The 23,414-nt window shown below is 42.5% G+C and overlaps 1 protein-coding gene across 2 annotated transcripts in view; it reads left to right on the top strand.

Moving 5' to 3' along the window:
* The first annotated feature begins 18,875 nt into the window (after positions 1-18,875).
* Cadm3 (cell adhesion molecule 3) overlaps positions 18,876-23,414 on the top strand; it is a 28,949-nt gene continuing 24,410 nt past the window's right edge. Inside the window, exon 1 of one of the 2 annotated variants that reach the window (XM_004639951.2) lies at positions 18,876-19,099. In XM_004639951.2, coding sequence (XP_004640008.1) covers positions 19,018-19,099 — 82 coding nt within the window. In that variant the 5' untranslated portion in view covers positions 18,876-19,017. The remainder of the gene's footprint in view (positions 19,100-23,414) is intronic. The other variant, XM_004639950.2, reaches the window with a different exon arrangement.

The raw sequence follows: 23,414 nt of genomic DNA, 5'->3' as shown, positions 1-23,414 counted from the left end.
TCTGCTGTTGTACATGAACTGCTGCCTTATGCCCTGGAGCCAGCCGAGTACAAACTGCAATGTCCACTAACTGTGAGCTACATAAACCTTTCCTTCCTTAATTTTAGATGTTGAGTATTTTGTCCCAACAATGAATAAAAAGTAACTGAGACAGGGCAAAAGAAAATAAAAACTAAACTAAAACAAATCCTTAAAAAGGCCGAGAAATTAGAAAAGCATTGTGTTTGCCTAATAGTACAAGTAAAATAGGCTTTGTCCTCCACAGTTCTACACAAGGCTGGAAGGAGCCTTGTGGTGAACACACAATTGTAGCAGAAGAAATATGCTTTCCTCTTCCACATTGCATCAGCTTAATTAAATGAAAAAGTATGACCATGGAAGTTTCAGTCCCAGGCTCTAGACTTCTCCTTGCCTAGGAACATCATGGCTAACAATCACACTTTATCCTTGAGTTACAATTCATCATTACCTAGGCAGAAGCAGCTCCCTGAGGACTGTCTCTAAACTCATTCAGTCTCCATAGTGAAGACAGGGACAAGGGGGACTTGTCCACCAGCAGTAGACCAATTCATATCTTCAGGCTCTGGCTCTCTGCCTGTAGAAGGTGGGCGCTAAATACCAAAGGCCTTTTTATCTAACTTTCTGAGAAAACATTAATAGGATACAGGTATTCTGTATGATGCAGATGATACGGGTATTCTGAATTCTTTATCTCATTTTATCAACAGAAATATCCTATGCTGTGAAAGAGCTTTATCATTGTCCTCTTTCTACAAAAGAAGCACCTTGACCAAAAACATTAGATGGTTTGCCCAAAGTCACTGTGCTTATAAGTCAGTGTCCTGAAATCTCTCCAACCCATTCAGCCTCCACAGAAGATACCTGATAAGAGCAACTAACTGTCTCCCATTAAGATTTTCATTGTCAGCTTTCTGTTGCTGGAACAAAATACCTGATGCCTGCAATTTAAAGGAGAAAAGGTCTAATTTGGCTCATAATGTCAGAAGTTTCAATTTATGACTGGCTGTCTCCAAGGCAGAAATACCATGACAGAAGACAAGGTGGAAGAAAGATGCTCACCCTACAGCATGGGGGAAGCAGAGCTTAGGGGAAGAGCCAGGCTCCAAGGGCACACCCCAAGACCCACTCAGCCAAAACCAGGAGGACATTTTGCCAATCTCCTAAGTGTTTCTCAACCCAGCCAAGCTGACACTCAAGATTGCCCAATCCCTGATTTGTGCTATCATTCTCCCCAGATTTCTCCCCCATCTTTGCCATTAAAGAGTGGTGACCTACAAATAGAAAATGGATGATAGGTTGTCCTGGAAAAACCCACAGAGTGTAATCACAAGTTGTGGTATGTAGAAAACAAAATAAGTAGCACCAGGTGAGTGAGATCGGTATGTCTCTTCCTTAGTCATTCATTCTTTTCCCAATTACCTTAAATTTAAAAAGTGAGAAATTGGTGTCCAGCTGCATAAAGCCCCATTTGCTCAAAGTCAACCAGGCAGCCATCTGCAAAGGCCATCCTCATGTCCAGGGTTTCTGAATCCTAATGCAGTGCTTGTTTTGCTTCATTGCAGACTCAACGAATACTTCTGAGTCTCAGGATAGTTTCTGTACAAAGAATGTGGGGAATGAGAGGAAGGAAAAGTAAAAACATGTTGTATACTTCTTAACCAATAAAACCAGAAATTTTACAGATCAAATAACCTCTTCCTGGAATCACATAATACTCAAAATGGAAAATAACTTTAAAACAATTAAGTCTCTTTTAACCTTGTGCATCCATTGAATTTTTACCATAAGCTCTTACTACTTTCATAACTTTAAAAAAAAAAAACTAGCTTGAAGATTAAATTGAAAATGCTAAATGGGTGAATGCTTGCTCTCTATTTTCTGTAGTCTGTAATTTTTGCCAACCCTCTCCATCTGTAATTACACAGATTAGTAAACTTAGGCCTGCAGAAACTAAATTACTTGTCCAATATTACACAAGTCTACTATTATGGTCTTATTCAAAAGCTATGGACTTTAAAGTTGGGAAGGGTTAGGGTTTGAATGGCAGCTTTATGACTTACTGCATGATAACAGGTACCATGAAGCATCTCAGGGCTCTGAAACTGAGATCACTCACTTGATTTCTAAAATAGTGATTCTTTAGTTGTATATCAGGAACAAGTGAGAAAAGGGTGGGAAAGTCCTCGGCCACCAGGGTCTCTGTGTTTACCGCAGAATATGGTCTGGCTCTTTCTCACTTCCCTCACCCACTCCTCAACTGACCTCAACCCAACTGCTGCTAAAGTGTCCTTGTCAAACTTGCTCATGGCTTCCTAATTGTCAAATTCAATAGTCTTACTTCACCTTCCAGCAGCATTTCACACCGGTGACCACAGATCCGTTCTTGAAAACACTCACTCCTGTGACACATACTCCTCTCCTTAGTGGCTTCCTATGTCTTGGCCCTTCTTTTTCAGTTTCCTTCATCAGACTCTCCTGTTCTTTAACTATTAGTTTCCCAAAGAATAACAAGTACCGATATGCAAGTCAGAATGTTACCATTTTCCTAATCTTAAATAAAAATGATAGGACAGGCCAGAATAAAAACAGAAACGCAGAGCATCATCATATGCTGTTTCAGAATTTTTTTTGTTCAAATTACACATACAGGTATATGTACAAATGGGTGTTGATCAGCTTTCCTCTATCATTGCCACAAACTCCCTGAGATAATTAACTTACACAGTGCAAGAGTTTATATTTGGCTCACAGTTTTGGAGAGTCCGATCCAACATCCAGCAGACAAATAGCTTTGAGCCTGTGGTGAGTGTACTGAATGGTAATGGTGGAGCTTGCATGGCGTAGCATAAACACTTGTATCCTGACTGAGCCAGCAAGCACAAAGAGAAAGAGGGAGAGGCTCAGGTCCTACATTTCCCACTCAAGAGCTGATCTCCGATGACCCACAGGCCACCCATGCCCTTCTAGAAGTGCCACCACATCCAAAACCTAGCAGCTCCACTTTTTTTTTTACATTTTATTTTATTTATTTACTTGTGTGTGTGTGTGGCCAGCTCAGCCCACCAGGGGGCGGGGCTGGCTGGCATGTGGTGCTGGGGGATTGAACTGCAGTCCCTGTGCTTTGTTTAGCTTAGCTTGTTCTAAGTAGGTGCTTTAGACCACTGAGCCATTTCACCAGCCTACAGCCCCACTTTTAACACATGTACCTTTGAGGAACAGTAAACATTCAAACAGTGTGTGTGTTCCGGGAAAAACAGAAATGAATACACTTGTCTATCCTTTGTAGTCTCAGTGTCCTAAAGTGTACCCTCCAGTGTGGTCTCTTCTTTTATATTTCCTTCCTTCCCTGATGATGTTAAGTAGCACCATTTCACATACCTCCACCTCTGTATCATAAAGCCACTCATCTCACATGAAATCCAGATTGCCACACTCAGCTGCCTTTAGGTTACTACCCTTATATGACTTAACTGTGAAAAATACACATATAAACATTTTTCTTATAAATCTGCTATTTCACCTTAATGGTAACACCATCCACCCAATTATTAACCAGTGTATTGATTCCACAAACTCATAGACACCGAGTACATACCGAGGAATATACTAGGCATTTTAGATAGATAATGGTGACATTATATCTGTCCTTAATAAAGTCACAATTAGAAATAAAAAAATAAACAGATTCATGAAACAATGTTGGATCACTTCTCCTCCTTCTCCACTAAGAGCAAGTGTAGTAGCTGCTCTTGTCAGAGTAATAAAACAAATAGTGACATACTTCTGGTGTACAAAACCTTAAAATGGCAAATGAATCCAAGCTGAGGAGTCTATGTCTTTTCTAGAAGTACAGAACTAAGTTGAGATTTAAAGTAAGAAACCTGTTTGCTGGTGTACAAAAAGCAGGTTGGAACTGAGAGATTATATGTGTATGTGCGTGCGTGCGTGTGTGTGTGTGTGTGTGTACAATGTGTGAATATTTTGGGGAAATCAAAAAATAAAAGCAATCTCCAAAGAGACTAGAATAAATAAAAATATATGGACCCGGGCAGATGGCCCAGTAGCATAAGCGCTTGCCTGGCAAGCACAAGGGCCTGAGTTCAATCCCCAGTTCTGCCAATAAATAGATAGATAGATAGATAGATAGATAGATAGATAGATAGATAGATAGATAATTCGTGTAAGCAACTATACCAGTGACAAGACTTTTCCCCCTTACCAGAATTCTCAAATTTAATCAGCAACTAAGATCTAGCCATTCTGCCTCTTGGATAGTTCTGAAACTACCTCACACTTTTCCTTTCCTTGCTTCTGGCTTGATTCAGAGAGTTAATTGTCTAAAACCAGAACTACTTTAATATTTTAATAAACCCACCGTTACTTACCTGCTGCTATCCTTACTCCCCATTGATCCATCTGTCACCCCATCAACAGAACAACTGTAACTTTTCTTGAAAGCAAGCTCAATATTTCTAATGTTTCAACTGCTTGGAAAAGATCCTAAAGTCCATCTATGGCATTTGCTCGTCCTTTCAGCTTCACATGCTGTTGGCCCATTCTTGTTCTTTACCTTGTGCTGTGACTATCAAGGTCATTACAGTGCCCTAGAAGAGAACAGCAAAGCAAAAGGTCCTACCCTAATGAGCCTTGGTAAGCTGACAGTCTTCCTCTTTCTGGAATGTTCTTTTTCTATTCTCACATCTGGGGGAAGACTTCTCTTATTCCTTGCAGACTTGGTTCAATCACCTCATTTTCTATAATATCTTTCCTGACCTCCACCACAACCCCAAGCAAACTGGCTTACACCCATCTTCACACCATTCCTGCACCCCGTGCATATGGCTATCGGAGCACTGCACAGACTGTACCGCAATTAATGTGTGCATGTCTCCTAAAACACAGAGAGCAACTTGAGCTCTTCCTACCCTTGGCAGTCTGAGCAGTGCCAGGCACATGGCAGCGGCTCAATCTATGTTTACTGAAAAAACAAATAAACAAAAGTACTGGAACAAGTCTCTATCCTCTTCTCTCAGAGATCGTCCCCTAATACCATAGTTCTTTATTATAATGGAAATACGAAATGGAAACCTTTAAAATCAGGACAGAAAGTTTTATGCCTTTCTGCTTTTCTGCCCCAAATTGGGAGAGCATTCAGCTGTCTGCACAGCTCCAGTTTCAAGTGCTGACTACTGAGTATATTCTATTAGGTGAGCCACATCTGATTAAACTCAAGAAAACCTATACAAGGCTCATGATGATAAGCTAAATGTTTGTGTTTTCCCCAAATTCATATTTTGAAGCGCTACTCCACAGTGAGATTGTGACTGAAGGTAGTCCTTTGGGAGGTAATTAGATAATGAAGGTGGGCCCCTTAGAGCTGGGATTAGTGTCCTTACAAGAAGAGATAAGCAGCAACCTCTTTGCTCACTCCTTGAGGACACAAACTGCTATCTGCAAACCAGAAGACCCACACCGGGAATTGAATCCATCAGTATCTTGATCTTGGACTTCCAGCTTCCAAATCCATGAGAAATGTTTGTCTGGTATTTAAATTACCCAGTCTACCACATTCTGTTACATCAGCCTGCACTAAGACACTAATATTTCTCCATCCCAAAATACCACACCCCACAAAAAGCTTCTCCTGACTCCACTATTTCTTTCCATGGTTCAGCATTTTTCAAGTCACTTGCATGCCAAAGCAGAGCACTGTCTGATTTTTCCCTCTTTCATATTCGCAAAAGCAGCATTAAACATAGCACCTTTGTTCTGTTCCTAATGCCCCTGTTTCAGGTCAGGACTGTTTTAGCTTGTCACCGGATTTCCATTATCACCTTTTAATTGACCTTCTTAGAATAAGCTTTTAAGTTTGAAATTCTTACTCATTCAGTCTATAAGCACACGACCATTGTAAAAATATTAAATATATAATTTTAAAACATGAGTCCCCCTTGTACCTTAAACCTCACTCCCACCCTTGAAATAATAATTCTCCAAGTTTAATATGGATCTGAATAACAGTAAGAATGATAAAGTACTTACTATGTGCAGGATAACATTCAAATCACTTTAAATGTATTAATTTATTTAATCCTCACATTTGTAACATTACTGTCTGTATGATCCATATTAGGAAATGTGAAGATGGCGAAGGTCTTTCCTGAGGTCATATAGTCAGTGAGTAGCTATTCATTTACTTAAATACACACTTACAGGTACATGAAATGTAATATCTACACATTTATCCTTTTAGGCTTTTTTCAGGGTAATGGTGTGCATATTTCTTCATATTTTAACTTAACAATACATCTTGGGTATTTTCCCATGTTGGTATGTATAAATTTACCTCATTCTTTTTAACTGTAATGCGTTATTATGAAGAATGAGATAGCATTATTTATTTCACCAATTCACTATTGATGGATATTTGGGTTGTTTTCGATTTCTCACTACTAGAAAAAAAAAATGATGTGGTGCACACCTCCGTACATAAATCACGGCACTCGTGTGTGAACAGATCTACGGCACAACTTGTGGAAACAGCACCTTTGGTATTTCCATTTTTAATTTTGATACGTTCTGCCAAAATATCTCCAAAGCAGCTACGTTGATTTACATCCTCACTCATAATACATGAAGGTGCCTAGTTCCCTCAACACCTGCCAGGACTCACACGTACCCATCATTTTCATTTTTAACAATTTATCTGATGGGTCTCTCTGTCACTTTTTAGCAGTCTAGGGTCTCTGTGGTGCTTTAACTTATATTTCTCAAAATCCAAAAACAGTAGTTCGTTTTTGTCAATATTTACTGGACAACTGAATTTTTTTTTCTGAGAACTACTCATATTGTTGGGTTGTTTGGCTTGTTTATGTTGCCTTGTTGAATGTTTTCCAAATTACCAACTTCAGCACTTTCATGTGTTATAAATAAAAATTTCCCAGTATATAATAAATTTAAATTATGCCAATGGTAACTATGATAATATCATTGTAAAAAAAATCATGCAATAAATTTTGTCAGTCCTTGGCTTATGGGTTCCAGGGTGTGGACCTTCTTGAGAAAGTCATTTCTCCTCTAAGATTAAATATATTTTCTATAGTTTTTTTAAAATAGTATTGTTTTGTTTATAAAATGTAAATCCATCTAAAATATATCAAATATAGAATAAAGGAATGCTAAGCCTACCACACCCCACTGACCAAGAACAAACAATTATCCTAAAGTCATTAAATGATCCAACCTTATTCACTAAGTAGAAGTTTATTGTACAATAAAAATGGAACCCTTCTTCACACACCAAATTCTAAAACTGGTTTGTAACTATGTGCTCCACAATTGCTATAATTTGAAAGCACCTTAGTATAGATGGAAAGTCCTCTTTCCCCTTAACCACAAGTGTTAAATGACTAAAAAAAATCATGGCCATTCCTAACTTCCTTCCTCAAAAGGAATGTTAGAATAGGCTGGTCAAGTATCCACCCCAAACAATCTTACTGGGATTGAGCATTGCAATATCTATAGTCACAAATTTAAAACACATCTTTTACCCTACTGAATATGGGTTAAAGATAAAGTTACTCAAGGGCTGAAGAGGTAGCTCAGTGGTCGTGCATTAGCCTAGCATGCTTGGGGCACTGTGTTCAATCCTCAGCATGGTATAAAAAAAAGAGCTCCCATTCTCCTACATGTGGTTTAAAGCCGCTTTACCAAATTTGCTTACCATTATTCTCATCCATAAAGTTTTTCTAACAGGATACTTAAATCTAGCTTAAATAACACTTCATTCCCTGTACTAGAAACAGTAAACAATTAGGAGAGGAAGAAAATAAATATTCATTCTGAAACACTGACATTCTGGATCTACCAAAGATCCACCATTTGTCAAGTATAAAATTAAATAAAACAACTGTATCAATGTAAAGAGATCTAAATTTAAGTGGGAGAGAGCTTTCTATGACTAAATAACCTATGACAATGAACTATACTTTCAGCATCTGTGGGACAGTGGATGTGGTGTTGAACAAAGCAACAGACTGTTGGGTTTACAACCTAAAGAGACTTTCCTCCTTCCTCACTCTTAACATGTAGCATATGTTTAATAAATGCTTCTGTCAGATGAGTTATACAAAAGAAAAGAATGAGGAAAAAGCAGAAGAACTGAGATAAAACTACTTGAGAAAAGAAGACCAAACAACAACAAAAACACTGCTTCCTGTACTCTTCCAGAACTTGAACAGAAACCAGGCCTGCAAGAACCTGAAGAGATGTTGCATTACAGCAAAACCACCACACTGAGGGGGCAGAGGATCAGGAATGACAAGGGGTCAGGGTGGCCACACGAGGGTAGCAGAGAGCAAGCGAACAGAGGAGACCTCCAGAAAAGTGAAGAAGTTATTAGAAGTGAAAATGTAGACTCAAGTAGCACTTTAGATTCAGTCGCTGAGCACAGGGCGAGATTCTATGACACACTCAGAGACACAGAGAAAGGGTGCTCACATATCTGTTCCAAGGTAAAGAAGACAGAGAAAGGCAGCAAATGCATCTGGAATAGGCTAGGAGCTCCACATAAATACCCTCATTTACTGATCTTCACAAGGCTGTACAGCAGACAATAGTGAAGTCTAGTGTTCTAAACAATGAGAAGAGTCAGCTCAAAGTGAGTGAAGCTCATTTGTAACCTTAGGTGAATCCCCTTCACAATTCATGCTTTTTCACTCACCTGTATTCTCGAAGATGAACAACAGTCCCTCCTGACACTGGACCCAGAACCTGCTTAACCTTTTTAGAACAGGACAAAAGGTCCCTTCTAGACCTTCAAAGTCCACAGAAAATTAACTCAACTTTATTTGAATGCAATGAGAATACTCTGATTGTATTCCTTAGAGTATTTTGGCTTAATTGTAGGAAGATCAGCCAAAAGTATCAGCCTTATAGGTACACATGGGTACAGCAATCCATAAAGAAGACGCACCATTGCAAGTTCTGGCAGAAAATGTCAACAGATTGCACCTGCCTAGGATTTCTACTCTAGTGGTTAACAAGCTCTGGAATTTTAGTGCTTCAAAAGATCTCAGGACAAAAATGCACCAGAAGCTGAGCATAAGACTACAAGAGAAGGGTTTTAAAATAAAAATTTTAAAAAGCAAGAAACATACACAAGGACCTAGAATAGTCTCTTGTATTCAACTCATAACCATCAGCCATGGCCAAACTTAAATACCAGGACCTGCTCTGAATCCAGCTGTCTAAGAGAAAGGGATCAGACAAGAGGTACTGAAATGATAAAAGAACTAGCAGAAGGTTAAGAATTGAAGTATTCACCTAATGTATGAGAGTTTGAGGAGCAATTTACAAATAGTGTCGAAGACCCTAGAGAGACGTTATACAGTAGCTGATAAAAGAATGAGGTGTTTTCCTTTCATAAACCAGAGGGGAAACCATTAAGTGGCAGTTGGAAATTTACCTTAGACTTACAACAGCTCTTGATTGTAAAATCAAACTGTAAAATAAAAGAATCTGAACACGACGAGTGAGCATTTTCTATCCCATGCATCTAGTCAACTAATCTTTTAAAAGCACCTATTATGTATCAGGCATTGTTGTATGCAATATCTTTTAAATTTCTAGCAACACAAATTTGCTCAAAATCATCAGGGTAGCTTTTTTTATGGAGCTTACATTTAATAGGTGAAGAAACAAGACAATAAATACATATATGATATATTTTTTAAAAAGCAGAAAATGGCAGGCGATAGCAAGGGAAGAGGAAGCCCTCCCAGAAGAGGTGACATTTAAGCTGAGAAGCAAGAATAGCTCAACACAGAGCGGGGGCGGGGGGTTCGGCTTGGAAGGATCAGCCAGTCTGGACGTCTGGGTCAGACATGAGGTTGGTGTGCTAAAGATACGAAAACAGAGAGCACAGTGGCGAGGTCAGATGAAGTCAGAGGGATGGGAAAGGGTCAAACAAGGTAGGCGTTTACAAAGGTAGCCACCACTGGAAAGGAGGAAGAGTCAAGAAAACAATTTGTAAGTGATATGTATTTTTTTTTTTGAGACCTTAGCACAACTACAATCTAATGAAGTATTTACATATATGGTTCCCTCAGGAATCAATTAGCTCTTCCTCAGGAGAAGCAGCCTGCAGTGAACTGTTTCTTAGGATTGCCAGGGCCCTGGAATCACCAAAGAGCACATGTTGCCACCAAGGTCAGGAATCTTCATTCTTAACCTGCGGACCCAGAATAGCCTGGGTGTCCGTACTGTTTTTAACAGACACCTCCCAAGTAATTCAGCCACAGATGGGAATTTAGAGATATAATGACATTAAGATCTTGGCTCTGTCCACTAATATATGACTTATAGGGAATAATCAAATTTCCCAAATTTCACTTTTCTCATCTGTTAAATAGGAATAGCTTTATCTACAAGTCAGAGACGTGCATAAATATGAAGTAAGACAGCATATGTAAAGTGCAAGCTGCATAGTAAGCACCCTACAAATGTTTAATGAATAAATATAGGCAAGTTATGCACAAATGAAAGTATATTTTCATTCTTTGCAATGCTTGCTTTGTTTTGTTTCGTTTTGTTTGTCTGTAATATTTCTTACTAACAGAGAGAGAGAGAGAGAGCCCAAGATCTCAAAGTAGAAGAGAAATCCTAGACCAGAAAATAATCTCCACCCTCTGTCTCTTATTTGGATTTCTTCTCCATCCTCCTCTTCAATTCACCTAGCTATTCTGACTCACCAGTCCCTGCCCCTTCCCACCTCTATTCTTCCCTGGAACAGAAAATAACTCCCTCAGCTTCCCTCCCTCTTCAGTCTGCCCTGGAGATGACCCCAGTTGGTTGTCAGAGAGATGGTCTGGGTAACACATGACAATGACTGAAGACGGTATCTGCCGAAAATGCATAAAGTGATCAGACATCCCTGTTTGTCTGGGACTTTGTCTATTTTAGCACTGGAAGTCCTGGGAAACACTTCAGTCCCTGACATACAATATCTACTCCTTACTCTATAAAACTTAGGGTGCTCTGTGCTGAACAACATTGTTTATACAATGTGTTTGTGTCTGAGCCCTACAGCAGTGCTCTGGGTGTTATCTCTACCTTACCCATGGGATCTTAGACAAGACCACACTCTATGGGTTCTGGTCATTGTCATGAAACTGGATTTATGACTCCCAGAATGGTCAGGCTTCTGCATCAAATGATGTGAATCCTCCTGTCCCTCTATCCACCACTGCCAGAGTTATCAGTCTAAAATGCAAATTTAACACTGACATTTCCCTGCTTAAACCCTTTAATGACTCCTTGTCTGCAGAATAAAGAGTAATTTCTGGCACAAATCCCCTTCACAATCTAGCCCCAGTTAAGTCATCTCCTGCTTTACTGTGTTTGCATATACTGTTGTCTCCTTCCTATTGATTTTCATCCCCATGCTTAAAGTTTTCCATCAATTCAATCTCTATTACCTTAATACTCACACTGTGCTTTATATGTTTTGACGGTAGCATTTTTCACAATGTATAGTAATTATGCATTTGTAAGCCCATCTTCCCAATTGGATTATAAATTCATTGAAGGGAGGCTTCAGGAATTGCTCATCTTTGTATCTGCAAGTGCCTAGCACCAGACATTGACATTTTATCATTGAATTTCTAACATTCATTACCATTTTATTCTAAAAAGCAAACCATCATTGCAGATTAGCCTTATTATCAGGTATTTTCATCCCTGGATATTATCTCATCCCTGACTCTTGAATTATTCCTCACAGGTAAAATAAAGTCTAAAAATGTAATGGGACTTACGGGTAGGAGAATTCACTGAGCATTTTATTTTGTAATTTAAAAAGTAAAATCTGAAAGTTTATGGAAAATTTTATAGGGTGCAATATGAAAGGTCAAAACAGCCAACCAATTCCAACTATCATTGTGCATGACACAGACACTCAGAAAATGATAAAATAATAATAATAATAATAATAATGAGAGATTGGGGAATTCTGTGCAGGGCATACCTTTTTGTGTTCTAACATAGAGCATGCTCAGACCATAAAATGAGGTAATTCTTGTTGGGCTTCATTTTCATTTACAAATAAACCAGAATGATACTGCTTAGAAATGTTCTAGAACTTTCCTTAGGGAACTGCTTCAGAAGCCAACCTATGCGTCGAACTACAAGTCATTTAAGATTACTTTACAGCCAGGTGGTAGTTTTTGCATTATGTGGCATGAACCACTAATTTTTCCCTAAGGCTTGGACCCGAACACATTTGGCTATTTTCACCATTAGAACACATCTTCATAGGATGAACATCATCACAACGGAAGTGACACAAAAGAGTGTGTGCAACACACTCTAAAGTGAATTCCAAGAACTACAAAATGCACCTTGATGAATGAGATGGCAATATTTGCACATGTAGGTTAGAACAAGTTTTGATAGAGTGCATCTGTGTGAACCACACAATCACACGAATGCATAACTTTATGCAGTAAGCCAATGAAGTGTGACTATATACATGTAAGCACTTATAGAAACCAAATGGCTTATCAAACCCGTGTTGATTATAGCATTTTGGCTTACTTCAGGATTAATGAAATCACTTTTGTTTTTGTTTCTCTACCAAGCACAAGGAATAATGAGGTTGATGAATATCATTCTTGTCCTCAAATACTGCACAGGCAGAAAAGAAAAGCAGAGACAGGGCTGGGGAGATAGCTCAGCGGATTAAGTGCTTGCCTGGCAAGCGCAAGGTCCTGAGTTCAATCCCCGGTTCCACAAAAAAAGAAAGAAAGGAAAGAAAGAAAGAAAAAGAAAAGCAGAGACAAATCACTGAGAAACAATGGAGCCACATGTTTCTATGAGGGTGGATAGGGGCTTGGGAGACAGTTCAACAGTTGAAGCACCTGCCTACCAAGTACAAGGTCCAGAGTTGAGATCCCCAGTACCACATGCTGTGCCAGCCCTGGAACACCCGGGTGCCTTGTGCAGGCCTTGAAACCAGGTGTGGTGGTGCACACTTGTAATCCCAGAACTGGGGAGGCTGAGATAGGAGGATCATGATGAGTCTAAGCTGCATAGTGAGAGACCTATACCAAATAAACAAATAAATAAATAAAGGATAAACTTGAGCCATTTGTAGGAAAACAGATGCACCTTAAGACCATAATGTTCAGTGAAGTGCACAAGCTTAAGTGCAGCATTAATTTTCTTATTTAATAATTTCCAAATACAAGTAAACTCAAAAGAAAAATAAAAGATAGATACTAGGAAACAGGAAGACAGATCTTTTGCAAAAGGGAAGATGAGGGCCAGGGAGATGGCTCAGTAGAATAAGCGCTTGCCTGGCAAGGGCCTGAGTTCAATCCTGGCTCTGCAAATAAATAAATAAATAAATAAATAAATAAATAAATAAATGGAAGATGACTAAAAAAATGAGGGAGAAGAATGGAGGAGAGTGGAAGGGGATGAAAACTGGAATTGAGATGCGCTATGTACATGCATCAAATCCCAAAACTGAATACAATCATTACATATCGCAAACAGGTACTGACGGAAATAAAAATAATAAAAAAGTAGACTAGCAGAGATATATATTCAATATGCTGGTAGCACCTAACAAGAAGTGATTGCTTCTAGGTAGAAAGCTTCACAGAGGTGGCAACACCTAATCAAATTTTGGGTGGGTAAACACGAGCACAGTTTTCATCAGGTTTAATGAGATGGGCAATGCAGGTATAGGAAGCAGTACGTGCAAAGACACTGAGGCATGAAACAGCCTTGTGTGTTTGGGGAATTACAAGCAATTTGATATTGCTAGAGCCCAGAACACAAGGTGAGGAATGTGCAGATATTTCTTTAGAGAAGCTACAGATTCCCATGTAACTGCAAATGTGCATTTTTGTTTGCAGATGATTATATGTGTCTGCTGCCTTTCCATCATACATCAATCAGCCTGTAGCTGGAGCAATAGTGACACGTATATTTATTACTTGATTTTACTGTTGCTTGACTTACCACAAAAAATTTCCCCAGTCTCTGCTCGTATTTGTTCTATTCCCCTATTACTCTCTTACTGTTTACTCATTTTCCTCTGTAATCTAGTTATCAAGGTCCCTCCCCTCTGCGTTGTCTCCTCCTATATTGGTTCAAGGCCAACGTCCTGGGTCATCTTCTTGTCTACCATCCAGCAGCTCCCTTACTTACCCTCAGAACCAAGACCAGATAACCTCCTCCTTAAGAAGCCTTCCTGGCCATGTGCAATGGTTAAGAACTGAGACTTTGGTCTGTGTCATGTCTGCATCTGAAGCCTGTGCTCTCCTGCACTGTCTCTGTTCCCCAGCCAGTTGTTTTGCTTCTTCAAGCCTTGCTGTTCTCATCTGCAGTAGGGGGATCAAACACTGAACACTGGACTCATGACAATCAAAATGTGTCATAGATGTAAATAGCTTAGAAGAAAGCCTGGCCCTTGATAGTTACTGCTGTTATAAATTCCAAGTGTCTAGTGATTGTCATGACTAAGTCCTACACATATAGAGAATGATTTAGTTTGGTAGATATTTACCTTGACTTTATCTGCTTTTCTAAAAAGCTGTGGGAGGCAGCACTGCTGTGTTACACAACTCCAATTAGAACAATGCCCCCTGGGGTTGTGCAATATGGCTACTCTGGGAAGAAGATGAGGCTTTTCTCTGCAGCTTATTCTTTCTATACTTTGAATATTTTCACCTTATCAGGAAATTGCTTTAATGTTTTGCAATGTCAGTAGGATTTCTAGGCAGAGATATTTGGATTCCTGTTTGTTTTCTATTTTGTACCACTATTTATTTTGAAAATTAAGCCAAAATAATAATAATAATAATAATAATAATAATAATAATATGCTTTCCAGCAATTCAGAAATTTAGAAGTCATTCTGGTCTGTATTAGTTAAAATTGTGGTTTTGTATTAGGGTTAGTAGTTACTGTCTGTAATAGATTAGGGTTAGGATTGAAATTAAGATTCAATTAAGGTTAGAATTAAAATGCACACTGAGGTTATTGTTAAGGATTCTGTTAATTAAAATTAGATAATGGAGGAAGCAGTATAAAGAGTACTAGTTTAGTTGGGTGGAAAATTGAAGAGGAATGCAATGTGGAAACCTGCACAGAATGCACTGATAAAAGTCATTCAGAGGAGAAGAGTTAGAGTACAAAGCAAAATCTGAGTGGATATTGAGGTGTATCTTCTAAGGTCTTCCCCTATAGGTGCTGCTATCTTCTCACAGGTGAGTAAGATTCATCCCACTGCAGACTGAATCCCTTCCCAGGGCCCTGCCTTCCAGAGCAGAGGGAGTGTAGAAAAAGGAATGCCCAGGGCCCACACAGCTGTGTTCAACTCAGCACCAGTGCCAGCACCACATTCCACACCCCCAGCTATCCAAGCTGTTGCTGAGTGGACAGGGGCATCCGGGAGGCCAAATCTGCCTTCTCTCCACTCCCCTTCGCTGCTCCCCCCAATTTTCACTGTAGCTGCCAGTTCTGTAATCCCACAGACAACCTACTCCAGACTTCTACAAGGCCCTGGGAGATGAAGACTGCACACCATAGCACTTCAGAGTGGAGAGCGACCATAGAACTCAATCTGACATGAATACTATTCTGTGAAAGATAATCCTTGTAGGTCAGTCTTTGCAAAAACTCTAAGTGAATAGGGGACCTGTAGGATGCAGAAGCAGGCACGTGTAATACTGGCATTAGAATAATTATAGGCAAAAAAGTTGTTCCCAGTGAGAACATCCATGCCCACGTAGGAGAAATGACCTTTCCACTCTGTGATATGCAAGAGTGAGGAATTCCTCAAACTGGATATTGCTGGGCAATATTGGGAGTGGTTCTTATTTTTCCTACCCCTAAGGGTACTACCTCCCTCCTTCACATCCAATACTGGTAACCCATTTATTAGCTACCTGTGTACACACAGAAACTCACGTAACTTCTGAGTTTTGTTTTGTTGTATTTTTCATCCTTTCAACAAAGGAGTGTTATTAATTAGATAGTCCTGAAGCATCTTTAGAACTTGAACACTCTTCTATCTTATAATTCTAAAAGCCAGTTCCTGCTTCCTTCTCCCAAGACCTAAAATGCTGCCAAACTAATGCTGATGATGCAGAAAAGGGAAGAGGAGCCACTAGGAAAAGAGCATTCTAGAGTATCATTTGCTAGCCTTAATACTGTCTCTCCAAAACAGCCTCCCTCTCTTCCTCCCACCTTTGGTACTGATCCCATGTTGTCACAGTAGAGGGTGGAGCCAGACCAGCAATCACAAGAATTAAGGAGGGACAGGCAGAAGGGATTCACAGTGGAGCAGCAGATGGAAAAGATGATTAGAATTAGAGGACACTGGGACTTAATCTCACTTCGTGTCCTCCTCATTGCACCCATCTTTACCTACTCTAACCCACATGCACATGCATGCGCGCACACACACACACACACACACACACACACACACACACTGGTTTCTTAAGCCCACTTAGATGATTTCTAATGTTCCTCCAAGCTCCATAGATAATACTCTTTATCCATCAAGACACTCTAAGTAGAATAACCTAATCCTTCCCACTGAAGCTAACTCTTTCTGTAAACACCTTCATCCTTTCATTCTCTCTGCATGACTAACCCCGTATTGACCAAGTCCCACTTCTCTCAGAAAGTCCAATCTTCCCTTTATCTCTCTATCCTCATTCTTGAACCCAAGCACCTCTCTTTTGCATCCACGTCTCCACATCCTTCCACTACACCAACCCATCAATCTTCACTTCCCAAAGATTCCAAGATGTCAGAGAACCCTAATAAGGCAGAATAAACTGCAGTCATTAAAATACGTCAAGTCAAGTATGTCAGATGATGAAGATGGCCAATATTATCCTGTAAGAAATAATAGTAACAACTACCCAATGCTCAAGAAATGTTCATGACGCAGGCAGGGGTCCTATAAACTAGAGTATAAACTCTAGAAAGAGTGAGAAAAAAATAACAGGGCAGCATGTTGATGATGCTGGAGGATCTCCTCAGAGAATATCCTCTCTTGGCTTGTCTCCATCACTGACAATTATAAGCAGCTTTATTGTTTACAAAGTACTTTCTTCATCCTTGCCCTTGTGTTTCTAAGTGACAGGGATTTTACACCAGAGGAATTAAGAAACCTATCCTAGAGACGGACAGGTTATCTAAAACATTAAAGATCAATACAATGAAGAAGTCATCAGCTCAAGGACCGGCCTGATAGCTCAGCGGACTAAAGTGCCTGCTTAGGCAGAGTGCGGCAGCAGCAGAAGCAGCAGCGGTTTGATCCCTGGTGGCCATGCTGCCCCACCCATGGGACACAATGAGAGGGGATTGAGACTGGGTGTGGTGTGGAGTGCCTGCAATCCCAGCACTTGGGAGCTGAAAACAGGAGAATCACTACAAATCCAAGCTGTGTAGTGAGACCCTGTAGACCCTGTACTGAATACAGAAAAAAAAAAAAAATTAAGGTTAAAAAAAAAAAGTTATCAGCTCAGTTAGATTCAACTGCAGAGTTAGAAGATAGGCACCTAAACTCTTTAGGGACAGAAATATTAGCTTCACAGTGTTGGAAAGCACTATAAAATCAGTGTTTCCTGCCTCTGCCAACCCTTGTCACTTTTCCCATTGTCTCTCCGTATTACGTTAGGTAGATGGGTTTAACTGTGTATGTGTAATTATGGGGTTCAATCAATTATTTTCTTAGAACTCAACCTACCTAAAATTCTATGATGTTGGCACTCCCAAAATTTTGAAATTTATTCCCAAAAACTAAGTTTTAACAAAACTGACTCAAAAAGTCCCCTTTTCGAGAGGTACCAAAAATGCTCCCAGTAACAATCACAAACAACAGCAAACACTAGGGAATTGGGACTCTGGAGCCCAAGAGTGAGTGCAAACACCGTGCTTCTCTCATCCATCTTGAGTCTAGCCTCAGGGACAAGAGCTGAATTAGTCACAGATGTGCTGGTCCTTGAGAGGGTCTGTGGATGAGACATTCACCTGGGATCTGGCTAAAGACTTGGGAAGGAAAAACAAGATCTACTGAAAGAAGAAACGACGTTGGAAAGGCTGGTGTTGCAGGTGTGTAACAGAGAAAGAGTTAAGGAAGAAACTACCGAGTTGCTTTGTGGGCGTCTTGGTTGGGTGAGATTCTGAGGTGAAATCGTATTCTCAGAAGGAAATTTATTTGACAAGGAATTGAGAGAGAGACTGGTTCCCATGGCCTGGGGTCTCCTGAGGAAGGCGCTTCTCAAGAGGGATCGCCCAGGGCCATAAATTGTTTCTGGACCGAGAAGTAGGAGCGCGGGGGTGGGAGGAACCAAAGATGTTCGGGTTGGTGAGAGTAACTGGTTACTCTGGACACATAATTGACAGGGGGTCCCTGAGGCTTCTGGGCATCTCCAGCTACCTAAAAGGCGGGAGCTGGAGGACCTCTGACTGTGGGCACGCCCTTGCCCAGGCCTGCAGTAGCCGCTCTCGCCAGCTGGCCCACCGCCCTACCAGACCCCCCTCCCTCCACCCCAAGCCAAAGTGGGGTGAGCGCGGGGTCCCACCGCTGAGCCGGCTCCCTCCCTCTACCCACAACCCGGCTAGTGCTGGCGGAGCTCCCGGGGGACTGGACCGAAGGCACCACCGATACGCGAGGGGGTGTGGGAGGTGGGGGCGAGTGGGGAATGCGGCAGCCTGCCACCCCCCCGCGACCAGCCCAGCCCCCCGCCACCCCCCTCCACCGCTATCCGAATGGTTTGCTCCGAGCTCCCTATTTAATCCCCGCGACTGCAGCAGCGCCGGCTCCCTCCCGGTCCCCGCCTCGGCCCCGGGCTTGGAAGCGGCTCGGGGCGCCCTTTCGGCCAGCGGCGTCGCCCACACCCCCGCCCCCCAGGCCCCCGGAGACCCAGGCTCGCAGCGCCCAGCCGGGAGCTGCCGGGAAGCGCGATGGGGGCCCCCTCCGCCGTGCCCCTGCTCCTGCTCCTCGCCTGCTGCTGGGCGCCCGCTGGGGCCAACCTCTCCCAGGACGGTGAGTGGGGGGTGGGGGGCGCCAGGGGAGGGGGCAACCGAGGGTGGAAGTGGGCGTGAGAGCCTGACTGCTTTGTTTCGCACTGGGGGGTTAAAGTCGCCAGGGGCTGGAACAGCCCGGTGTCTGTCTCAGAGCATCTCTATCTCTGTGGACCGTGGGGTGTGCCGGCGTGTGCACCCCGTGTACAACGTTGAGAGGTCTGCGTGAGCACCAGGGTCTGGAACCAGGCCGGGTCCTTGGTGAGCAGCCCGGGGTCTGGATGTGTTGATGTCCGTGTGCTGTGCGCGTCTGGGTGTGCGCGTCTGTGTTGCTGTCTGGTCCTGCGTTTGTCAGGATCTGTGTGTATGTCTGTGTCAGTGTGTGTTGGGGGCGGAGTGAGAGCTGTCGCTGCTTCAGTCAGGGCGTGTGTCGGGTGTTTGTGTGTGTATATCTGTAAGGGTTGGGTGGCCAGAGCGACGACCCCCCCCCCAAACTGCTGTATGCAAACATTTCTTCTCCCAGAGCGTCCCCCACCCGCGGCTGAGCTGCGAGAGGGCAGGAAGGGGGCCTGGGTGAGGCGGCTGAGGGGGGCGTGCGCACAGAAGGGGCTTTGCCTCGGAGCAAAACAACAGCACAGGGCAGTGCCCCCCAGTTGGGCTGTATGCCTGGCGAGGGGAATGTGGGGGGTCGGCAAGAGTGGGTAGTTTGAGCAAAAGCTGTGATCAAGATATTTGGGATGGAAAACGCAAGGAAAACCTACGGCATTCCTAGGCTTAGCAAAGATTTTCCCAAATTTGGGGTGGGGTATCACACCTAGTCCCTTTGCCCCAGTCTGCAACTCAAACCGCCTGGGGTTTGTAATGGTAGAGACAGCCAGGGAGTCGGGGGAGAAAGGAGGCGGGGCCGGGGCCAGGGGACTTGGGGAAGAGCCCCTCCCGCCCGGCAGGCTATGTAGGTCAGCGCTGTGGGGGCACCTCAGCCTTACTAAAGACTGCTTACAGTTAACAGGGTGCCACTGGGGCAGTTAGTAAGGTGACCAGGGCTCCAGCCTGAGCTCCGAGCCTCAGGTCCCCAGGGGAGGGAGGGCAAGCAGAGGGACTGAAGGAATGTATCCTCCTTCCTCCCTCGCTCCCTCCCTCCGCCTCCGTCGGAGGTGGGCCGGTGGGGGGAGGGGAAGGGGAACGGGACCTCTGCGGAGTGAGGGGAGGTGGGGAGCATGGGGGGAGGGTGGCGGCTGTGCCCGGCCAGATGCCAACGAAACACAGAAAGAACCGCAGGGGAGGAGAAAGGGGAGGCGGCTCCTGGGCGATGGACCCACTGGCCAGCAGGGATGGGCACAGGGCGGGGCGGGGTGGAGATGGGAGGGGTTGAAACTGAGGAGAATGATGTAGAGAATTTCATCCTAGGAAAACAGGCGGAGAGCCAGGGTGCTGGAGGAATTATAGCTCCACCTTGCCTGACCTCCTTCCCCAGCCTGGCCTCCATCAAGGTAAAGGAGCTTCCCCTAGTGTGGGGACCCTGGAGTCCCCTCCCTACCTACCCAGCTAGCAGACTCCTTCTACCCTGTACTCAACCAACATCCTTTGGGAAGTTCCGGCCCAGTCATCCCCTAGACAGCAGCCCTTCCTTTCCCCTACCTGGAATCCCTTTCCCCAGAGGACCATATGGATGGCCCTGCACACAGAGGAGTGGGCAGGTCCTGGGGGAGCACGGGCTAAGTACAAGGCAAAGACAAGCTGCTGGGCTTTGCTCATCAGTGACTGTCCTCTCAGGCCCTCAGTTCTAAGTGCACCCCTGGTCTTCCTATCCCACTAACTGAGTAAAAGAGGCAGGTGTTACCCAAACTGCAATGGTTTGGCAATGGGAACTGATGGTGCCCAGCTAGAGCCTAAAAGAGAAACGGATGTCATCACCCAAAAGCTTCAAGCTCTTCTACCCCAGGAGGCAAAGGCTGGAGACTACAGTAAATCTGCATAGGAGCCAAGCTTTCGTTCACCAACTGCACTTTTCTTTCTTGGTCTTCAACTTGCTTGTTCAGTGCCTATGCAGACTTAAACTTGAAAGAGAATTTCTCTGTTCTGGTGTTTAGAAACAGGTATTTGAGCAGTAGCTTGTGGGAAAAAGTGGAAGACTGTAACTTCTGAATGGGGAATTTCAAGAGAAGAGAGAGGTCTTGTTCCCAAGAAGAGTCAAGCGAGCATAGTTTTCCTTGTAGAGCATCAGGCCTGAAGACATCTGTCTACTGTATATTATTTCAAGATGAACTGATGTTAGAGATGTAACCACATGAGTTCATATCTCAAATTAATCCTGCTATTTGGTTTCTAGATCTAAGAAAGCCAGCTCTGATAATGGGAGGTTTAATGCTCATGAAAGATGGTCCAGAGGACCATTCTGACTCATGAAGGAGATGTGACTAGGATCCCTGAGATCATCTGGGGCACTTGGACAGACAACAAGGCAGTACTTAACTGGTAATGTTTGGCCTAAACTAGGAGAGATGTGATGTGCAGGTTTAAAGACAAAATGCTCTAATACACTGATGCTTCAATTATTAAGAGTATTGTGGGAGGATGGTTATTTCTATTTAAAATAAAGATAGCAAACTTCATGTGTTGCTGGAATATACAGCTCCCTGGAGTACAGCATAAATTTTTTAAGATTCATGCAACTGAATAGGGATTAAAAGGCTGGGAAAAAAAACAAGCAACTGGTATCTACCATTAGTCCTGTGGCTATAAGATCTCAAATTTGCCTCCTGACCTTTCTTCTCATTGTGCTCTGTTAGTATTGGAAAAAGTTGACAACTTTAGATTCCAGGGATACATGAATTTAATATAGCCCATGGTCATCTCTCTACGGAGTGGCTTGACATTCACTACTGTGACCAGCCTCCTTTAGGTCCTTCCTGTTATTTTCCACAATTTGTAATTTGACCCAGCGTAGAGACACTAGGATGGACAGTCTTGCTTTGTTTCAGGCCAGGTTGTAGTGATTTAACCTTGTACTTCACTGTCCCACACATGAATACCTTTTCCTTTCCAATGACCTTCTGTCCACTGCCATCCATTCTGCAGCCCCGTGGCCAGGTGCCCAGTGTGGAGATCATACCCAGTGTGCCAGAGAAGTCCAGCAAGCATTTACTCTAGAGCTGCCCACAGATCTGCTTGGCAGATTTGCTCCAACCTGGTTCTGTTCCTATTGCAGCTATAATCATTCTGTTCTGTCTGTTTCTGTTCTTTCTCCCAGTTGCAGCTATAACTCTTGAGAATGATGTGCTCTCCCTTAAGACATATGTATCCTCTGCCATGAGGAACTTGGGATCATCAGAAATATACTACCATAATACAATTCTGTTAATCCTCTAAAGAATCAGGCTTCCTGATGTAAGGCCTACCCAGAGTAAGGAATGTCAACTGGCTACCAAGCAGTTATGCCAAATATTCTATCTTAAGATTTCCCCAGATCTGGACAGTGCCATTGGTTTTAGGAGTTTCCTCTAGGAAAGTAGTTTTCTTACAAAGAGATTTTTTTTAGAACAAACAAACAATCAAAAATAGAACAGACCAAAAGAGAATTGTTCATGCTGAAATACAGAAGACCTGTAGCCTGTGCCTATTTCTTAGTTTCCTGCTTCTGCTACACAGTTCAAAATCCTCTCCCTTAGACTGAGGGCAGAAGGAGCTAACTCTTAGACTCTCCTTCCTTCATCTTCTAACTAAAGTAAAACGGGGTCCCAATCAAATTTTGAGAGTATCTTGTTAGGGATATTCGCTATTCATTTGGAGAGGGTGACTCATAGCTCTGCAGGCACAGGATTCCACAGATGGCATCTTTTGGGTGTTCTGGTCACTTTGAAACAGCAGACAGTATAGTCATGCCATTGCTCTGCAAATCCTTAAATTTTATTTTGGTATATCTTGCCATTACTGTACTTTCTTTCAGTCCACATAGCATGTAGAATGATATCAAAAGCTGCTTTACTTTCAGTCACAGGCTTGGAAAAAATTTTCAGTTACCACCAGAGAAATAAAACCCCTAGGGCTATGCCTAGTCACATTCTTCAGTGTTTACTACTCTGGTGGAGCTGTCTACTGGCCCAATAAACCCTATTTTATCATCTCGTTTTCCATAATAGAACTTCCTCTAAGGATGGTGATCTAATTCCAGATTGTCCTTGAAACCAAACAGGGGACTGGACCAGCTTTTACTGACTATTGAGTGAACAACCCAGGGCATTAAAAAAGTCTGGGTAACTAGATCTTCTTTTGCTTTTCAAAAAAGTTACAATCTAATATTTCCTATTTAACCACTGAGTGTAAGCCAAAGCACTTCA

This window comes from Octodon degus, unplaced genomic scaffold, assembly GCF_000260255.1.
Source record: "Octodon degus isolate 3935 unplaced genomic scaffold, OctDeg1.0 scaffold00116, whole genome shotgun sequence".
NCBI classification, from domain to species: domain Eukaryota; kingdom Metazoa; phylum Chordata; class Mammalia; order Rodentia; family Octodontidae; genus Octodon; species Octodon degus.
Note: the sequence above shows the minus strand (reverse complement) of the source record. Positions and strands in the feature narration are given on the sequence as shown.